The sequence below is a fragment of the Podarcis pityusensis genome (genome assembly GCF_964106645.2).
Source record: "Podarcis pityusensis genome assembly, chromosome: 10".
Taxonomy (NCBI): domain Eukaryota; kingdom Metazoa; phylum Chordata; class Lepidosauria; order Squamata; family Lacertidae; genus Podarcis; species Podarcis pityusensis.
In genome coordinates, this window is record NC_138035.1 from 25490478 (window position 1) to 25509978 (window position 19501).

The window sequence follows — 19501 nt, forward strand, 5'->3', positions numbered from 1 at the left end:
ACTGTACTCAACTGCACAATTAATAAGCCAGTTGGAATCCATTGATAATTACATTGGGAAGATATTTTATAAACATTTAGTTAATTTGATTCTTTGCTGCATTATTCTCTTTTCAACCAGCTTGAATTTCATCTAGTTGGTCAGGATTAAGTCACTTACAAAGATAGCAGTGGCTCAATATAAGTCTCCCATTGTTTGTGAGACTATCCGATGCACAAGATAAAATTACCAAGGCGAAATGCCATTTCCTGGAGAACTCAAGATAGTTTTACACAGTAGCTCAGGAGTCATCTGATAAAAACAAGAGGGACAGTATACAACGACATATTCCAGGAAAATAAGATGGCAGTTTGCACATCAGGGTTCTAGACATAACAGTTCTTCAGACTGTTATACCTATTTGTTTTAAAGTATACTCTATCCACAGGTTCCTGAAAGCAAGTAGTGAATAAAAACAAACACTCGACTTAACTTCCAATTTAACTATGGGGGATGATTTACAGAAAGTAGTGTTTTAATAACATTAACTACCCTGTCGTGGAAGCTGCTGAACACTTGAATTTTAGACTTATATTTTCCATATAAAATATCAGACAAGAATTATAGTTGGATGAAAGTTCTGTCCTTCTACAGAAGTCTCCCCATACTTACTATGGGGAACATTGCAGCATATATATATTTCTCATCATACACATAACTTAATTGCTTTGTCCTAGCCTCCATTATGAAAAGGGCCATACTGGCTATGGATAGGTCCTACTGAGGCCAACTGCACTTTTTGTTAAGTTCCCATGCCTTGTCAAGTGCATCTCCTGCATTCTTGGGCTACGTGGGACCTGAGGCAGCATTTGAGCTTTTAGCTCAATTCATAAAATATGTGAAACAAGTCATCAATTAATCCTAGTACAAGGCATCTGAACAGCAGAACTATAGCTCAAAGCTTCCAGAAAGCCGGGTAAGAGAATCAAGGTTCCCCACCCCTATGCCTTGCAATTGCTTTGAGCTATAGGGTGGCTAAAGCTAGCAGTTTTATCCTAATAGCAACAGTATAATGTTGCACCAGCAAAATATTCACCCCCCATCTAGACACTAAATGTACCAGAACAGGTGGTCTTTGGCACAATCTGTTCATATACAAAATTAAGTAATATTATTTAGGTATATGGCAGTTTATTGCAAAGACAGGAAACCACCAGCCAAGTGCAAACTGAAGTCTTCCATTTCAGATCCATTCAGACACAAGCATACGCCCACACACTCCACAGATGTTATAAACAGTTCAGAATTCCCATGATGCATGGAAATGGACATGTTTAGAGAATAATGATGAATTATCAAAAGACTATCAAACTGTTGCAAATGAGTAAAGAGAATTTGGCTTTTATGAAGAGAGATCATAACTTAAAAAGGGTTTATTTCAAAAGCAGTGAGACGAATGCCCCTAAGTCAATGGAATCAACAAAAGAAACTCTACTACATACTTCTAGTTGTTGCAAAATAGGGACTGCACTACAATGTACAGTTAACACTGTTATGGGGCACCAGGCAATCCACAGAACTAGCCCTGCAGAAGACAGTTATTGTCTTGTGAAAACTTGTGCAAAGCAGTTCTTGGTAGATTATGTCCCAAGCTTCTAATGCTAAGATCTAGAGACTGGATACTTCCGGATTCACATTAATTCAATCATTACATTAAAACACTGGGAGCTCTTCTTTTGAACTGCTGGCGCTTGAGGAATTCCCTTTCAAAGTCGAAATATTAATAAATATGTTAACGCAACTTTAGTCATGCAAGACAGTTACAAAACAAAATCTCATTTTTTATAATAAAGGCAACTTGCATTCAAAATGAACTGTACCCTTATGTTTTATTCAAAGGGTAAACTTGAATTAATTACCCAGCTGTTTACTTGAATTACAAAAGTAACATGATTCAATATGAAAATAAGAAACTGTCTACAAATCTCTGACAGTAGTAAATTGCAATATACAATGCATACAGGAGTTATACAGAGCAACAAACTCTTGTACAAAACAAAAATACTTTAATACCTTTAAAATCCAATTTCTTTTAAAATCATTCATGAAAAAAGGTTTGAGTCAGAGTTCACACCTCAATTAGTCAAGCTTCAGGCAGCTACATTACAGCTATTATATATACAAAGTGACATTTTTCTTTTCACCAGCCATTTTAAACCAAAGTTTTCCTCCCTTTCAGCATTCCCATTTCCTTGCCCATCTCTTTCAAGTTCCCAAATCCAAAGCCATCTTCAAATCATGAGAACTGAATTTGCTGAACACCAGAGATCTAGGGAGTGCAAAACAAAGTAAGATTAATTTCAACAATTTACAATAGAAGCACATGCATTTATTTGGAAGGTCCAACTGTTAAACAAGTGCTGATTTAGAACCATTGGACTTGTTTATTACCTGTCTGGTTGCTATCAGCTGTAGCTGCAGAAACTAGGAATATTTAAATATAAGTCAGGAGAAAAAGAACCGGAAGCACTGTACCTGTTGATAAGATGTTGTATAAACCATAACATTTTGTTGTTGGCCATCTGCAGTTATTAAGCCTGCTGGCAACTGGTTAGCTAAAAGAAAGAAAGCAGTTTAGTTAAGGGACTGAATCCACAGAGAATGATACTCCAAACCAAATTCAATGTGTTCACCATTAAACAAAAAATGTATTATGGCCAGTGTACAGTGTATCAGGACACCACCTGATATTGCAAATGAAATCTAATCTCTTTCACTGGTGCATATTAAAAACAGAGAAACAAAGGTACCAGATAAGATTGAGAGACTCGGGTGAAGACAAGAAATTTAGACTCAAGACAATGAAATGGTGGCAGCAGCAGCATCTAATTTGGAAAATGAAAGAAGTTACACTAGCATGAAGTTTGGGAGTGCTCTTGGATCTACAATGGTCACTGAAGATACAAACAGCATCTTAGGGAAGCCAGAGGAACTTAAGTCTTCCTACAATTATGCACAGGCCCAGCCTGATAACCTCCCAGCTCGGCTACTGCAATGTAATACCTTTGAAAAAGGTCCATTTGGTCCCCAAGCTAAATTATTCGATAAGATTGGCTGTTAAGAACAGATTATTTCAGTGTTGTGCCATGTGAACTGGCATCCAGACTATTTCCAGACCCAATATAAACAGTTAACTTTACAACCATGAATGTCTTGAAGTCAGATTTTCTGAAGAACTGCCTCCTCTCACATATGCCCACCGGAACCTTAATATTATCTTCTGAAGCTTATTCAGGTGTCCCCATCAAATGAGGCATATAGGGAGAGGGAGAGAGGGCCTTTTTAGAGGTGGCACCCCAGTTGTGAAACATCCTCCCAGAGATACTTGCTTGGCATGTACTTTGATTTCTTCGGCACCAGGTGAAGACTTTTCTATTTTGTTGTTGTTAGAATGCTGGACTAGGATCTGGAGCCTAGGATTCAGATCCCCAGTCATGAAGCTCACCGAATGATTTGAGACCAGTAATTATTTCTCATCCTCGTCCACCTTACAGTGTTTTAATGGGAAAATGCTGGAAGTGCTGGTGGGAGGCGCCAGTGGCAGGGCAGAGATTAAGAGCCATAGGTTGCACCTTGAGCTCCTTGGGAGGAAAGGTTGTATATAAATATAGTATTAATAAAATACATAATTTTTTCATGCTTTTATGTTACTCTTTCTAGCTTTACCTCGTTTCTGGTTTCATGTTGTGTAACCTACCCAAAGAACCTTTGCTGTTGGGTGACATATAAATATTGTGAATAAATATAAATAAATAGAACTCAGGAGATGTAGACATGTGCATGAACCAGCCACAAGGTGCCAACCACAAAGCACAGCCTCCAGTGCATTTCAGTGCACCATTCATGGACTTCTACATAAACCACATGGCAGCAGTACTTGGTAGGTTGCAGCCCTTTGGTCATACTTGACAAGCTTCTTCCAATCTCAAGTGTCAAGTACCAAAAGCAAAATCTGTCCCAGCAACTTCAAGTGTTACTTACTAAATGCTTCCTCTGTGAGCTCCTCACTAAGGCCATCTGCTGTGGTAACTGCTCCAATACCCTTTTCTCCTTTCATGGCCTTGAAAAAACATAAATAATGTTTTGTATGAGGATACAAGCACTTTCAACCACTTAAATCATTGCACGCTTTTTGGAATAGCAGTGTAGTTTATACACAATAGGTTTTTCAAACCCTGGATCTCCAGTACAGAATTCTATAATTCTACATATTTTGTACACCAATAATTATATCTGTATTCTTGGTGTGAATGTTGATAACATTTTAAGATCACACCTATAGCAGTGTAACCAGCAGAGTAGTGCAGCAGAGCTTCAGGATCTTCCCCCTTTGTTATTGCTAGCCATTTCAGAGAAAACTCCTTGCTCATTGAGTTAAGTATAAAGTGTTTATATTGCCTCAAACAACAAGACAACTATTTACACTATGTACATAAAGTTAGGAGATGCTGTGCATCAGAAGCTATACACTATAAACTAACTAAGCAAAGTAAACCTGGGCTTAGTCTGTGTCACACAGTCTGCATTCAGTCAGGAGGTTTGTAGTCAAAACTGGAAGCATGGCTCAATCTGGAGGCTCGAAGGCTGAATGCAGCAGGCTCTAAATTAGCCAAACCAGAGATTCGCACAGAATTCTCCCCTTGGGTGAGAAGCAAGTGCGAAGAACCCTCCTGAGTCGTGCCAGAAGCCCATGGCCTTGAGCTGTTTTCAGGTGGCCCACTACAGCTGGAGTTCTAACCCTGAACAGAAATGAGGCAAGGTGCAAAGGCAGCTCAAGAGACAGATCCAAGCACAGTTAATGCAATTAACAGCAATATTTAAATTACAGGTGTGTGATATTTCCTTCAGCTTTTATTGCAAGAGGTCTATGGTTCTTCAGCAAACACAACCTCTCATATACATCTTCCAGTGAGTGGTTGCCAAAAAGGAGGGTGAAAGGGTTGTGGGAGCTAGACCTCATGTCACCAACTAGGAAGATTCAAGAGGTTGCATGTCTGTAGCAGCCCAAGTTGCCACTTGTGCATTTGAAACTGCAGCAGTTTAACCTGTGCATCGTAGCCCATTATGATAAGAAGGAATTATTGCTGGCACAAATTGCACACACACAGCATTCAATGTGAAAAGGAGCAAAGGGCAGGGATGAGCAATGCTAAGCTACTGCCACAGAAAGCGACTGCAGATTTCTTTACACATTACATTAAGTGCTCATTTCAAACATTTTGCAATGTAGCTTCTTAACAAAATAAATAGGTAAAATCAAAAATCAACAACCAGAGCTGCATCAAGCTGCTCAGGAGACTTTCTTTCCACTGCTGCTAGTTCACCCTCCTTATTGCTGTTGCCCCTTAGCACTACCCACAGTAAGAAGGAAAGTAAGAAAATGACAATGAAGAGAACCGCCACCACAATCTGTCCCCCACATCATTATGGGATTACAAAGAACAAAGCAGCTGCCCCCTCCCCCCCATCTATCCTATCAGGCATTAGGAATGTTTTAATCCACTGTCATAAACCGCTTTGGGGCTTTTAATATGAAGTGTGGCCTAAAAATGTTTTTAAATAAATAAAAATAAAAGAGCAAGTGTGTGGGCAATAGCTGCTGTTCCTCTTGGCCAGAATAAGTACAATAATGTTAAATAGATGCAAGGTAGAGAGGATAGAAAGTCTACCTGTGACATGACAGATCCAGATAGGAAGTAAAACATTGCATAACATATGGGAAGAGGAGAAGAGTCAAAGGGGAATGCAAATGCTAGATTATTCAAGCTTTGCATTGAATTGTGGAGATGCTTGACCATGTGCTCTCCTGGACTTGACACATTAAAATAAAGCTATTCTAAATAGTGCACCATGCAATAATAAAAACATGAAGTAAAAGCAGCAAGCTAGTAAACACAAGCTTCTTTTTCAGACCAGTGCATGCCATCTAAGTTGCAACACTAATCTAGCAGGGACAGAAAAAGGCCAAATCCTTAAAAGCATATAAACCAGCTGGTTCATCAACAAAAATTACATTATTTTTTAAAAAAAACACACAATAGCATTTATATTCTGAAAACAGGCTTCATATAAATAAAAATTTCAGTCAACGTCCCTGGTTTATATAAAATATAAAAACAGTAATTAGTCATAACAGACAAAATTCCAAACTGTTGTAAAGTAAAACCACAGAAAGATTACAAACCTCTCTGAACTTCTGAAGGTACAACTTCAAAGGTTCCACGTAGCTGTCAAATCCCAGAGTGGACATGGCAAAGAGAATATCCTCCCCATTTATAGTCTTCCGTTTTTCTTGATGACACCTCTCACTTGCTTCCGATGTTATAAAGCTTATGAATTCACTTACGCACTCCTGAACACATTCCTTTGCATCTTTAGCAATCTAGAATAATCAGCATCAGAATCATCTAGTAATCAAACTATTTCTCGTTTCCAATCCGAATTAACCCTAATATATACACCAGCAAAACTGCCAACAAAATAAAATGTTTTGGGCCAGTTAAACTACCCCAAACACAATGGCTTAATTGTACACATTACCTCAATTTTGAAATGTTTGACAATTTTGAATTGAGTAGTAGTTTTTTTAAGAAATAATAATAACTGAAAAACCAAAGCTGCCATTCATTTAGAGTAGCCTTCCCTAACTGTGTGTCCACAGATGTTGCTGAAGTGCAACCACCAGCCAGTATGCAGAATGGTCAGGGATGATGGGATGTAGTCCAGCAACAATTGGGGACCTAGGACTGGAATCCCTTCATGAGAGGCAGATGCAAAAGTTGTTTTGGGCAGCTGGAGATATGGAGGATTAGAAAGCACTTGTACTTCCTACTCTCATTGTTACATCACATCTGAAGGAGCTCTCAATATTTGGTCTTAAACCCCCACTGAATGCAACCCAATGATTATGCCGTATTTTAAAGAATTCTATGATGAATCTAAGATTCTTACAGTACACATGGAATGCTAGCAAAGCTCTCTTTCTGAGTTATTACCTTTCCTGTCTGAGGTATAGCATTCTTCATTATCCTTGCCACATTTGCAATTGGAAGATATATATCTTGTTCTCTAAAACTCTCTTTGGAGCCATTTGTGTCTTCATGATCATTCATGCTATCCTCCGTATCTAAAAAAAGAGAGCATAATACACAAATATTAGCTTTATATGTTGTACCCCTTTGAAAACCTCACTTACACCTTGTTTTAGGGTTGCCATATTTTGAAGAGGAAAAAAAAGAAGACGACATATTTGCCATCTTTGCTATGATAACTCTCATTTTAAATACCTGTCATATATGTAGGCTATAGAAGTTCACATTCCCACCTTAAAAATGTACAAAAAAAAGTAAACATATACACTTTCTCATTCTTCAGCCTTCCTGGGTGATCCCAGCATGTCAAAATAATCTGGGCTGAAAACTGACATTTTAGGAGCACGAAGGGGGGAAAAGGGTTACATAGCTTATCACTGTATGACACATATACACACATCTAGTTCAGCATTGTCTCTACTGACCATCAGCGATTCTTCCAGGTTTCAGAGAGGGTTTGCCCCTACCAGGAGATGCCAGAAATTGAACCCGAGGCTTTCTGCATGCAAAGCATGTACTTTACCACAAAGCTATGGGTCATCCCCAAAAGAGCAGGCATATAGGACATGTCCGGCAGAAACTGGGCGTATGACAACCCTACCTTATTTGGAAAACCACCTCCCATTACAAAGCCTTTGACCATCATCAAAACTGCTGTACAGTAACTGTTAGTAAAGTTTCTCTTGCATCTTTTTTCTCCAAATGCCCACCCCTTGAAAAGGAAGAGATCATTCTACTGGTTTGACAGAGCTTATTCTCCCTCTGCTTTCTCCCACTCTCCCACCAAACCCTTCCTCCTTTTAGTTTAGTTCTAAATGTATTTAACTGTAACAATTTAAAAAAATTAAACACCCTTTTAGAAAATATCACATTTGCTATCACAATATGTGATCTTGTCCACTGACATACATGCTGCTTTACAAGCAAATTAAATAAATTCATGAAGGAAAAGACTACCAACAGAAATTATTCATCATGACTGTATGCTACTATCAAGATCAGAGGCATGATGCCTCTGAATCTCAGTTGTTGGGAAACACTTGCTGGAGAGTGCGACTGTAGTCATCTTCTGCTGTTGGGTTCCCATGGACATGTGGATGACAAGTGTGGGAAACACGATGCTAGACTAGATAGGCTTGTAGTTGAAACCAGCAGGGTTCTTTTTATACTCTTTATGTGTTTACAGATATTACATTACAAGATCCCAGGAAACTAGATTTTTAGGACATATTGTAGATCTACAAGAGAAAGAACTGGTAATCTTAAGGACTGCCACAAAATTTATTTTTAAAACTGTTTAAAATATTGTTAAAATAAAAAGGTTGGTTCGGTACCAATATGAGCATTTTCTCACATTACTTGCAACACAATGCTACTCATTAAATATGTCCCACTGGGTGATACCCAACTACCAGTAAGTCATACTAAACGTAGATCCACTGAAATCAATGGACTTAAGTATGATCAACATACTTAATGGGATATCACCCATTAGGGTTAATGAGATATCACCCATTAGGTTCCATGCGGCTTGAGCCCAAGGAAATGTGCACAGGATTGAAGCATATGGCACACAAGTACTACATGGTATACATTAATTTAATCATTGCTGAGCAATGGTCTCATATAAGAGCTATTAATTTAATACAGAGCTGTGAATGAGTCTTATGATACGGTCTTCTTTTACAGACTATGATACATTTTCACAGGGCTGCAGTCATGTCTCTTCTACACGTCTGCAAGCTGCAATGTGAAAAATGACAATAAGAATGGACACTGTCTTTGACCAATACATTACTTACCATCATGAGGCTGTATCACATAGTGACTACCACCAATATAGTCTCCAGCAATTCCTAACTGAGAAGCATCTGTTGTAGAACTATCACCATCCATCTGGAATAAAAGGATCCGAGTTTAGAACAGTCCACTCCACTTGACTAAGCATACTGTTCTTAAAAATCTGAGTACATATTTCTGATCGAAATACCTGAGATTTGAAAATATAAATAGTATTGCATGCCCACTACACATGATCTTTGCTGCCTAACACGCAATAGCTCATTATTCAAACTAAGCCTTCTACTGAAGACTTTTAGTGTACGTACTGTATAGCAGTACTTCTATTATTTATGAATAATATGAAGCTTTTATTATCCAAAAACACTTTATGTCTGTGAAGAAGGCAGCTACGCACAGAGAGCCAGAGGTTGAGGGGAGGCAGATCATATACAAGGGCTGCAAAATACACACTGCTGAAGATTAAAGGGCTACACTTGAAAATGTTTTAATTATCTAAATAATTGAATACTTCTGAGAGATGTTACCAGTTTTATATTATGTATAATAGGGGACAATGTTTATGAAGTTACCAACAATTTTTCATTAAACAATGTTGAGTTTATTTCTGTTAAATATTAATAAGTTTGGATGACCTCTTTAATGCTTTGGCTTTGCTTCTGCATAACCATCAAGTTTAAATAAAAACTATACAGCTAGGGCTTTCTCTCAAGGATTTACCTATTATAACAGAGTGCAACTTCAGCATCCATGTTCTCCTCCTGTCTAACATGCCATTATTTAAATCTGATCCAGTGTACCACTGTTGGCAAGATGACTACCGCTATCCTAGAATCCTTGCTTTAAATCAAGTTTCATTCTCCCAACTTTTTCTGACATAAGAAAGTTAACAGCTGAGGCAAAAGCTGAAGAAAATACCTGACATAATTTACTTTAAGATTTTGTACAGAATCCAGATTTGATAGGATTTGTCATTTAGCCAAGATTGTTCTTTGGAAGAGGTAACTTACGACTCCAAATAAGAAAATGAGCTTTCATGAGTTGAAAGTGACCCTTCTTAAGTTACATGAAATAGCCCTACTGATGGATACTGTACAGAGGCCTATAAAGAGGCCACTGCCAGCATGTCTTGTTTATAATAGAATATTGGTTAGTTGTCTACAGATATCTTATATCACAATTGTCATTTGGAATGAGAACTTTCAGTATATAATTTTCAAGCATTTGTCACTTTCAAATTATGCAATAAAACACTATGTTGTATAACTATATTAGTCAGGTAAAATAAAGCAAAATGTTCTGGCTTTCTGGAAATCATTGAGCACAAGAGCAATATGAAAACATCACACTGTGAAAATGCAACAATTATCTCTAGAAATACACAACATTCTGAAGACCTGCACTTTAGGGGATTAGTACTGATGGAAGTCACTGATTCTGCTTCTTTCTGAAAAACTACTATGAAAATAAAAGAGGCAACAAAATGAAGCTTAACCTAGACAAGACAGAGATGCTGTTAAGGGACAATTCTTCTGACCAGATGAGTGGTGGTCAACTGATTCCAAACAAAGTACCACTTCTCCTGAAGGAACAGGTTTGTAGCTTGGGAATTCTATTACTGTCACTTGCTGCATGAGTGCTCTCTGTTTAATAGAGTGCCCTTCCCTTCCCAGCTTCAGCTGGTACCCCATCTATATGTGGACAAGGATAACCTGGCTTCAATTCTGGCACCCTCCAGATTAAAATAAGGCAACATGCTATGCATGGGACTGCCTCTGAATAGAGTTCAGAAATGGCAGATAATGAAGAATGCAGTGGCTTGACGGCTGTGGAGTCTAGACGGTCTAATCATATTACATTAATTCTGGCTAGCTTCACTGGCAGCCAATACATCTCTGAATTTAGTTCAAAGCACTGGTTTTAACCTATAAAGACTTACACGGCATGGGACCCCAACACCCGATGGAATATCTCCTCAGACAGCAGGGGTTCAGACAACTATGAACCCCATAGTTGTCATCTGAGCCCAGGTGCCCCACCAAAGAGAGGTGAAGAGAGTGGCAACAAGGTTGTACCTCTCCTGTTCATGGGACACGCTCCCAGTGAGGTGCCCTGGTGCAGATGTTAATATATTTATGGCACCAGGGCAATACCTTCCTTTCCTCTGAGACATTTGGTGAGTTGATTATATAATTAATTTTCTTTTTTTCTTCTTTTTCTTTTCTTAAAAAAAATAATTAATTTTCTACTGATAACTGGCTATTGTGCCAGTTATGCTATAGATATTTGGTGTGGTGTTTTTTTTAGCATTGTTTTCTTAAATTGTGTTATATTATTTTGTTTCATTTGTATGTTTTACGGTGTGTGTTATACTGTTTATAAGTCACCTTGAGACTATTTCAGTAGGTGTACAACAAACAAACAAACAAACAAACCAACCAGTAATTAATCCTACTTCAACATTTTCCTGTTTTGGAATTTCCAACCATCAGTTCAATAACCAATCTAACTACAGGACAATTCCATACTAAATATACACAAGGACATCTCACCAAATTTTCAAGTGAATGTTGCTCTTAAGAAAATTAAACCCAAGTTGGGCACAGTTGCAGGATTTTAATGAGCACGGTTAATTCTAGTGCAGCTACTCAGCACATAGTACTAGAACGTATCAGATTGCCTTCAGGCTAGTTAAGGCCATGCTGAAATCAAGAAGACTGCTGCAAGAAGAGGCCTTTAACCTTATACAATAATACTTTTTTATTTAGAAAAGTTTTTGCACTCATTCTATATATTAACACCTTTCTCTAAGTGGCAATCTTTATGTAGCCAAAATGGCACCATCCACAAGAGGGAGGTGCCAGCAGGCATGGTGGGAGAAAAATTGCAGTACGAAAAATCTTTAAGGGGGTGGGAAATCCCAACAGCGTTTAAAAACAACAACAACATGATGAGTGTCTGCTGGGGAGAGAAGATGGAAAACGGGGGGGGGGGGGGAGAAGCCTGAATAGGTGGTAGAGCGCATGGCTGGCTAGCACCATGACACTGTATAAACTGTTCAATGTACTCTTTTCTATGTATTTTACTGCTTGCGGTATCTGTCATTCTGCTGGTAGAGTTGTACATACAAGTTCGCACAAGCAGACAAAGGCAACCCATACAAGATCTGTTCTGTCAACCTGTCTTGTTCCTGCATGAGAATTCCATGTCAGCATGGAATTGTCATACAGCATCTTGCGGGATACCTAGAGTTTGTTTACAGAAGGCCTAAGCTAATGCTATTCAGTGTTGGTAGGCAACCCCAGGAAATCAACAGATCACATACACTTTGTATACAGGGAATATTCATTCTAGAATTTTGCTGGGTGCTTTTTAAAGCCTTTATATACCTAAAAGGAGAAACACAGACTGCCCTAACAAAAGAGTAAGTCTTCAAAATAGGTTAGTTCACTTGGGCTTGTTTTTCCACCTTCACAGACTTTTTGACTAGACAGATAAAACAAATGGAGAAATCAGTTATGGTATGCAAAACGGAACAGAGTTCTATGACTGAGTTATGTTTTGAAAAAATAAATCAATCACAGAACTCATGCCAACCAGCTAGTTTGTACTCTTAGGATTCACACAAACAATTCAAATGTGATGGGTACATGCATACTAGGCAGGTGGGGCCAGGGACAAGTCTGAGGATTGAACAATTCCAGTAGCTGTGTAAATGGACTCTATAAAACAGTGTTCTCTGATTTCCACAAACACATTCCTAACATGTGTGGTGGCTTGAAGGTAGCTATGATCCAGTGACAAGGAGACTTCACAAGGAAAGGGACTGGGGGAGGATGGAAAAAGAAGCTCGAGTGTGTAAGACAAAAGACAAACCTCCCATAACAAGACAGAAGTAACTGGTAACGTTTGAACATGTGGAAGCTAGGAAAATGACACCCCCCACCCCCGGCTAAATGGTACCCCAGAGCCACAAACCCACCCACCTTTGGGGTTCACACTCGTTGCGACCAGGAGTTAGCGAGACAAAAACAGCAGCTTCTCTTAGCGTGCAGAGCGCTTTTTGACAGCTTCGTTTCTCCGCCTCCCCAACCAAAGCCACTCTCGAGACCGCGAAAGGCGGCCATGTGCAAGGGCTAGGCGGGGAGGGGGGGGAGATAACCATGGGGGGGGGGCGACGACTGTGTGGGGTGTGTGCGTGTGTGTGGCAAGAGACTTCCAGACCATCGCCAACGTGGGGGCGAGGGGAGCCACCGACCCCTTCGCCGCCCCATTCCCACTTCAGTGAACCTCAAAAAAAAAAAAAATAAATAAAAATGGTGAGAGGCGGGTGGTGGTGGTGGGGAGTAACAGAAGAGCGAGAAGCAGACAAAAGCCCTTATGCACAAATAGACCCAAGTCCACCCCAGGAGGAGAAAAGGAGCAGGGAGAGCGGCGAAAGGGAGGGAGAGAAAAGAAGGGCGGCCTCCACGAGGGAACAGTAGAAGAGGCGCCTATTAAAAATAAAACAGGCTCGGCCGAGAGGGGGGTGGTCGGTCCTCATCCTCGGGGGTCCCCTCCGACCCCCAGGTTGGGAAAGCGGGAGAGGAGAGGCAAGGCGCCTCGGGAGGGCTATTGACTCGGGCGGCAAACGCGGCTCCTTTCGACACACACACAACCTCCCCCCCCCCACCCCGCGTGTGGTGACACGCTCCTCCCGCCGCCGCCGCCGCTCCTCTTCCAGGGGTCAACTCCTGTCACAACAGCCCGTCTCCCTTCAGGGGCCTCGGCCAACGGCCCCCGCTCGCTTTCCCCTCTCCAGGCCCCGAGCAACGGTCGCCAGAGCCTCCGCTCCGCGGCGGCGGCAATACAAAGACGCGGGCGGGCGGGCGGGCCCGGGCCGCGGTCTTTCTTCCTTCCTTCCCCCCCCCGGTTCCTCCTCCTCCTCTCTGTCTGTCTGTCTGCCTGTCTCTCTCTCTCGCTTTCTCCTTCTCCCCGCACTTCCTGGTCCCCTCAGCGACGGCGCGGCGGCAACGCCGGAGCCCGGGGAGGGAGACGGACATTTCATTCGAGCCTGCAGTGAAACCGGTTACCAATCATTGGCCGGAGCCAGGCACAAACCTCCAGTGCGGCCCTGGTTGGCTCCCTCCGCAAATCGGCTGTTTGGTTGGACAGAAAATGGCTGCGAAGGAACCAGTCCCAGCGCGGAGCACCGCTTCCCGGAGCCGGCCTGCCCTCCCTCCGCGCCGCCTCCTCCTCGCCAGCCGCCGCCCCCTCCCTTCGCGGGAGGGCTCTTCCCGCGATGGGGCGGCCCTCCCGCCGCTGGCCGGATCCTTCTCTCCCCCCTCCCTCCCTCCCTCCCTCCCTCCTCCTCCTCCTCCTGCTGCTGCTTTCAAACAGCTGCGCGCCTAGAAATAAATAAACTATCAAACAAACAACCCGACGGTCGCAAGCGGTGACGGCGGCGCGCGCTCGTACACGGGCGCGCGCGCGGGCTCGTCTGAAGAGTCCTGTTTTCCTGTCAGAACTCAAGGCCGGCTCAGGATATTTGGGCACCTGAGGCGGACAACCCGCCCCACCAAATGGCGTCTCCCCCCTCCCCGTCAGGGACAAAAGAATTGCCATGTGTCCTCTTTTTTTTTTTTACCAGGGCACGTCTTCTTTTTCAGGGGTAAAATCAGTGCCAGATTTATGTATAAGCTAAACAAGCTATAGCTTAGGGCCCCACTCTCTTGGGGCCCCCCAAAAAAATTTAAGAAAAACATTTCCAAAATATAAGATAAAAAACAAATAAAACAAAACCTACATACAGCAACAGTGTTTGGTGTTGTTTAGGCTCCTATGATGTCACCTGCTAGCCTGCTCCCTAAAATATCACTGGTTTGCTCATTTCTATATATAGGGTGCCTACATTCTGCATGGACTTGTTGCATGGCAGCATGTTCAAATGGCTTTAGATACCTATTAGGTCCATAAATTACCATATACCAAATATTCAACACAAAAAAACATTGAAAATTTGTTGTTGACAAAGGACAGCTGGACATATAAAGGGCCCCATTACCTTCAGTAGCTTAGGGCCTCATCAAACCTAAATCCGGCGCTGTGTCCACATATAGAAGCCAACATAAAGTAGGAGTATTTAAAATGAGAGTCTTCATGTGGCAGCCTTAAGTTTGAAGAAATGGAGGGGAGAAAGAAGATACGATATGGGGAGATCTGCCGCCTTGTGGTGGCACCTCGAAAGTCTTATCGGCTTTGGAGGGCTTTGACTGGGCAAATTCATGGAAGATAACACTATCAATGGCTAGTAGCACAGGGGTGCCAACTTGATTGAAATATTGGGGGCGGGCCCTCCGCCATGCATAATCAATCACATGACATGGTGCACACACAGTTTTTGAACGCAATGCCCATCAACCTGGGGGGGGGGCAGTCCCCTCAACTATTTAATGTGGGGCCAAAGGGACCTCGGGCCCTAGGAGTTGGCTCCTATGCTAGCAGAGGTGTAGCGCTGCCACCCCACTTGTGCCCTTGGCAAGGAGATGGATTGATGTGGAGAGGCACAGTTTTTGTGGAGGGACCAACCTTGCCTTGCCAACCCCTAGGTATGCTACTGGCCGCAATGGCTATATACTGCCTCCATGGTCTGTGTCCATAATGCTTCTGAATACCAGCTGCTGGAAACTGCAAGGGTGCTTTTCTCGGTCAGATCCTGCTTGTGGGTCTCCCACAGGAATCAGTTGGCCACCGAGAACAGGGTGCTGGATTAGATGGGTCATTGGCCCGATCCGGCAGGCTCTTCTTATGTTCTTGTCCCAAAATGTGCTTGGGAGGGCTTTATGAGCCCTTGGGCAGGAAGGGAGAATCATCAAAATACTTATCTCCCTTCAGCATTTGATTGGGGTGGGGTGGGGTGGAGTGGGGCTTAGATGGAGACGATGGATTCAGTTGATTGTGTTATCACTTATTATTAGTGCTATTGTGAAGTTACTGTGCTTATTTTGCACATGTTTAAGCTGTAATTGAATTGCTGCAGACTACGTTTTGCAGTCACTTGCCTCTTCAATCTCATTGTTTAGAGATTTTTAAAATCTTCTATACCACGGTGGTACAGCCTGTGGCCTGTGGCCCACATGCAGCCCGCAGGAAGCCTTTTTTGGAGACCCTTGGCAACATTCCAGAAAGGAGATCTTAAAACCTTAAAAAATAAATAAATCTGTCATGCATTGTTAATGAATGTGCATACATCTGTTTGTGTATTAAATTTGTTTAATAATTAAATATCCTAACTGTATTTAATTATATTTATTTAATTAAACATGAATTGTGTATATTAAATAATATTAAATAGATTGCGAATACTTATTTTACACTATGGAAATCTAATTCAGTGTGGCCTGTAGGTTCTGTGTTGAAGTACTCTGGAGGCCCACTTGGTATTAAAAGTTGGATTGTCCTATTCTATCCCCATTTGTTTCATTGGAAGCAATTCATAAATGAAGTAAATACAGACATACCAGCCAACACTTTATGCACCTGATTACAACATATACTGTTGTAAGCAAAAATCAGAGCGATTCCATTCTGAGGCGATCATGCAGAGAATGCATGCTTAAGACATAAACAAAGATTAATTAGCTGCTGACCAGACCAACATGAAATAATTAAGATCAAAAATACATTGAAAAGGGGATAGAATCAAATAATTGTTGGAAGGGATCCCGAGGGTCATCTATCCCAACCCCTTGCAATGCAGGAATCCTGCCCACAGCAGTTCATGGAACAAAGAAGAGTGATTTGCGTCTGTATCTGCCTGGCTTTGAGAAAGTGCCTAAGGCAGTTTGTGGACTGGTGAGTATTTTTTTTTTTTAATCTGCCTGCCTGCAGCAGTATTCCTCGACTCATTTGTAAAGTGGTACAAAAGTGTTCTTTAATTTGCCATGAGAGTCTAGCATTTTAAGTAGTTTTCCTGATTCCTAGCTCTGTACCTTTCATACTTGAGTAAGAAATAAAATTTTGTTTTGGTTGATCAAGCCAGTCATGGTGGCAGATTAGATAGACTCAGCCGGCAACAAACCCTGGGTGGGTATTTTCCCCACAACAATATGCAACCGATCATTATGCTCTGCAGGACAGAGCTGTAAAAGATAGGTGTTTAATGTGCATAAAATGCTGTTTGCATGCACTGTGTATGAAACTTATTGGATGTTTGCATTTTCAGAATGACTGTTTTGCAGAAAACTGCAACAAGTACCAAAAAGTGCTTTTGCAGTTAAAGCTGCAACCAGGGGTTGGGAGTGTTTTTGTTAATGGATTATTCATCCCCAGAAGTAGTGGGTGAGTCTCAGAAGCTGCCAGCATATTGAAGAAACAACTAGCTTATCTGATTCTCTCTCTGGACCAGAGAGAGAATAGTTATTGGCATATATCAGCAAGTAAGAACTTTAAGAAAACTGGACTGCATTGCTGGTTGTTTTTGCTCGTTGTTTAAGAGCAATGTGTCAATTTGTACATTTTGTAACAAGTTTAAAGACAGTTTGCAGTGAAATTTTGGAACTCTTTCTTGGTATGGAGAGCTTATTGGTTCCTACTGTGCCCATGGTCCAAATCAGGGAATTCCACTCACATAACTCTAACGAGGGCATCTTGCAGATGCCATCCTCAGAGGAGGTCCATTCTGCATGATGTTGGAATTGGGCTTTCAAGATGGATGCTGGTTGCTGTAAATAGGTAAAAGGTAAAGGAACCCTGGACAGTTAATTCCAGTCAAAGGCGACTATGGGGTTGCGGCACTCATCCCACTTCAGGCCGAGGGAGCCGGCATTTGTCTGCAGACAGCTTTCTGGGTCATGTGGACAGCATGACTAAACCATTTATGGGACACTATGACAGAAGCCAGAGCGCACAGAAACGCCGTTTACCTTCCCACCGCAGTGGTACCTGTTTATCTACTTGCACTGGTGTGCTTTCAAACTGCTAGGTTGGCAGAAGCTGGGACAGAGTGACAAGAGCTCACCCTGTCATGCTGATTTGAACCATTAACCTTCTGATCGGCAAGCCCAAGAGGCTCAGTGGTTTAGACCACTAACCACCATAAAGAAAAAAGAATAACAAAGCTCAATGAAGACCAGATATAATATAAAATATCCTGATCTGTTTGTGGGAAGTTTGCACATCTTCTTTTTAGTCATTTGTTGATCCCATTTTTAAAATGTATTTCCTCATCACTTCTCAAACCACAAGAAGTTAGGCTTGTTAGTTTAACGGAATTTGTTGTGCTGGGGTGACAGAGCTCCTTTTAATGCGCTCCGCGCTTCAAAATGAGGAAACCTAAAGTTCTGGTTTGCAGCTGAATCGCTCCCACAAAACCCCGAGAGTCTGGAGTAAATTCCCCTTGACAAAATAGTAGCATGAGCCGCTTAGGCCAGCAGGGGTCGCGCCTTCCCTTCCCTAGTCCGGGATTTCATTCATTTGTTTGGCATCCGATTGCCATCGCAACCGGCACGATGGCAGAGAAGGCGCGGTAGCTCCTTCTTGGCAGCGCGAAACTCCCGAAAGGCTGCAAGGCTGCAGCGGCCCCGCTTCCCTCGGAGGCTCCGTTCCTGCTGCTCGCACGAAGGGAGAGACGAGAGAGAGACCTTAATACGCGCCCCGCCAGCTGCGCCCGCTGGGTTCCCGGCGGCGTTTGCGCCCAACGGCCAGCAGGGGGCGCTGCGATTGCTGGGGCGTCATGGGCAGCTCCGTGAGGAAGGGCAAAGTGGTTCGCCAGGCGCCCGCGGGCACCGCCAGCCGCGACCCCAGGGCAAAAGCCCCGCCCGCCCCAGGTGGGTAAAGCCTAGACTTCTTCTTGCTCTTCGTTCGGAGTGACGGAAGGGATATTCCGGGTTCACTTAGCATCCTTTCCCATTTAGATTTTTTATTGGTTATCATTTTACTAATATTTTATTGGTTAGTGTGGGTGTGTTTTGTTGGCATTCAACTTCATTCATTTTTTGGACCTCTTTATTTCTGTTTCAGTAATATTGTTTATTTTTTGGACATCGTCCACCACTTAAGAGATTTTTTAAAAAGCTGTTAATCAGCTCATTAATTTATGTATTTTTTTAAAAAAATATTGTCCTAAAGGACTGGGTGCAACATAAAAAGTTATTTTCCTCCTTCCCCGTCCCCTTTTTACCTTTTGCAGCAACCCCATGAGGCAAAGTGAGAGAGAGAAAGAGTGAGCCCAAAGAAGTCAAAAATATGTCAAGCATTGAAAGACTTGGGGCTGATAAATCAAAGCAGTGCTTCACTTAGGTTTGTGGCTTGTTTTGCAGACCACAGGCATTTGCCTTCCACATGTTTTGGGGGACAAACCCCATCAGCCCCCGTAAGCATGTGGTGGCTAGGGCTGAGGGGTGCTGTGAGCCTGGATAGCTCAGTTTGGTTAGAGCAGGGTGCTGATAAGTCTAAGGTTGCGGGTTTGATCATGTTGCGGTCCTGTCTCTTTTTCTGCCTTTACATGTGGTGTTTGCTTTGTGACAGGTGCCCATGTTATCCTGCCCTGATAGCTCAGTTGATTACAGTGTGGTGCTGATAACACCAAGATT

General features: G+C 42.1%; 1 protein-coding gene across 3 annotated transcripts; it reads right to left on the reverse strand.

The window, feature by feature from the left end:
• Window positions 1-1397: 1397 nt before the first annotated feature.
• NFYB (nuclear transcription factor Y subunit beta) lies at window positions 1398-14190 on the reverse strand. 3 transcript variants are annotated; one of them, XM_080971103.1, is made up of 7 exons: window positions 14031-14190; window positions 8933-9026; window positions 7035-7165; window positions 6224-6421; window positions 4021-4099; window positions 2515-2594; window positions 1398-2308 (listed from the first exon to the last, which is right to left on the reverse strand). In XM_080971103.1, exons 2-7 carry the CDS (start codon window positions 9024-9026, stop codon window positions 2276-2278), a joined length of 615 nt encoding a protein of 204 aa, XP_080827229.1. In that variant the 5' UTR covers window positions 14031-14190; the 3' UTR covers window positions 1398-2275. The 3 variants fall into 3 exon arrangements, with proteins under 3 accessions (XP_080827229.1, XP_080827230.1, XP_080827231.1); XM_080971104.1 differs by lacking the exon at window positions 14031-14190 and adding an exon at window positions 12917-13111; XM_080971105.1 differs by lacking the exon at window positions 14031-14190 and adding an exon at window positions 12320-12897.
• Window positions 14191-19501: the final 5311 nt, after the last annotated feature.

Bases quoted from the DNA above. Each gene is read 5' to 3' on its own strand.
- NFYB (XM_080971103.1), bottom strand. From the start codon at position 9,026: ATGGATGGTGATAGTTCTACAACAGATGCTTCTCAGTTAGGAATTGCT. The intron at 7,166-8,932 runs GTAAGTAATGTA...CTCTTTTTTTAG, and splicing joins TGTGATACAGCCTCATGATG to ATACGGAGGATAGCATGAAT. The intron at 2,309-2,514 runs GTACAGTGCTTC...TGCACTCCCTAG, and splicing joins ATACAACATCTTATCAACAG to ATCTCTGGTGTTCAGCAAAT.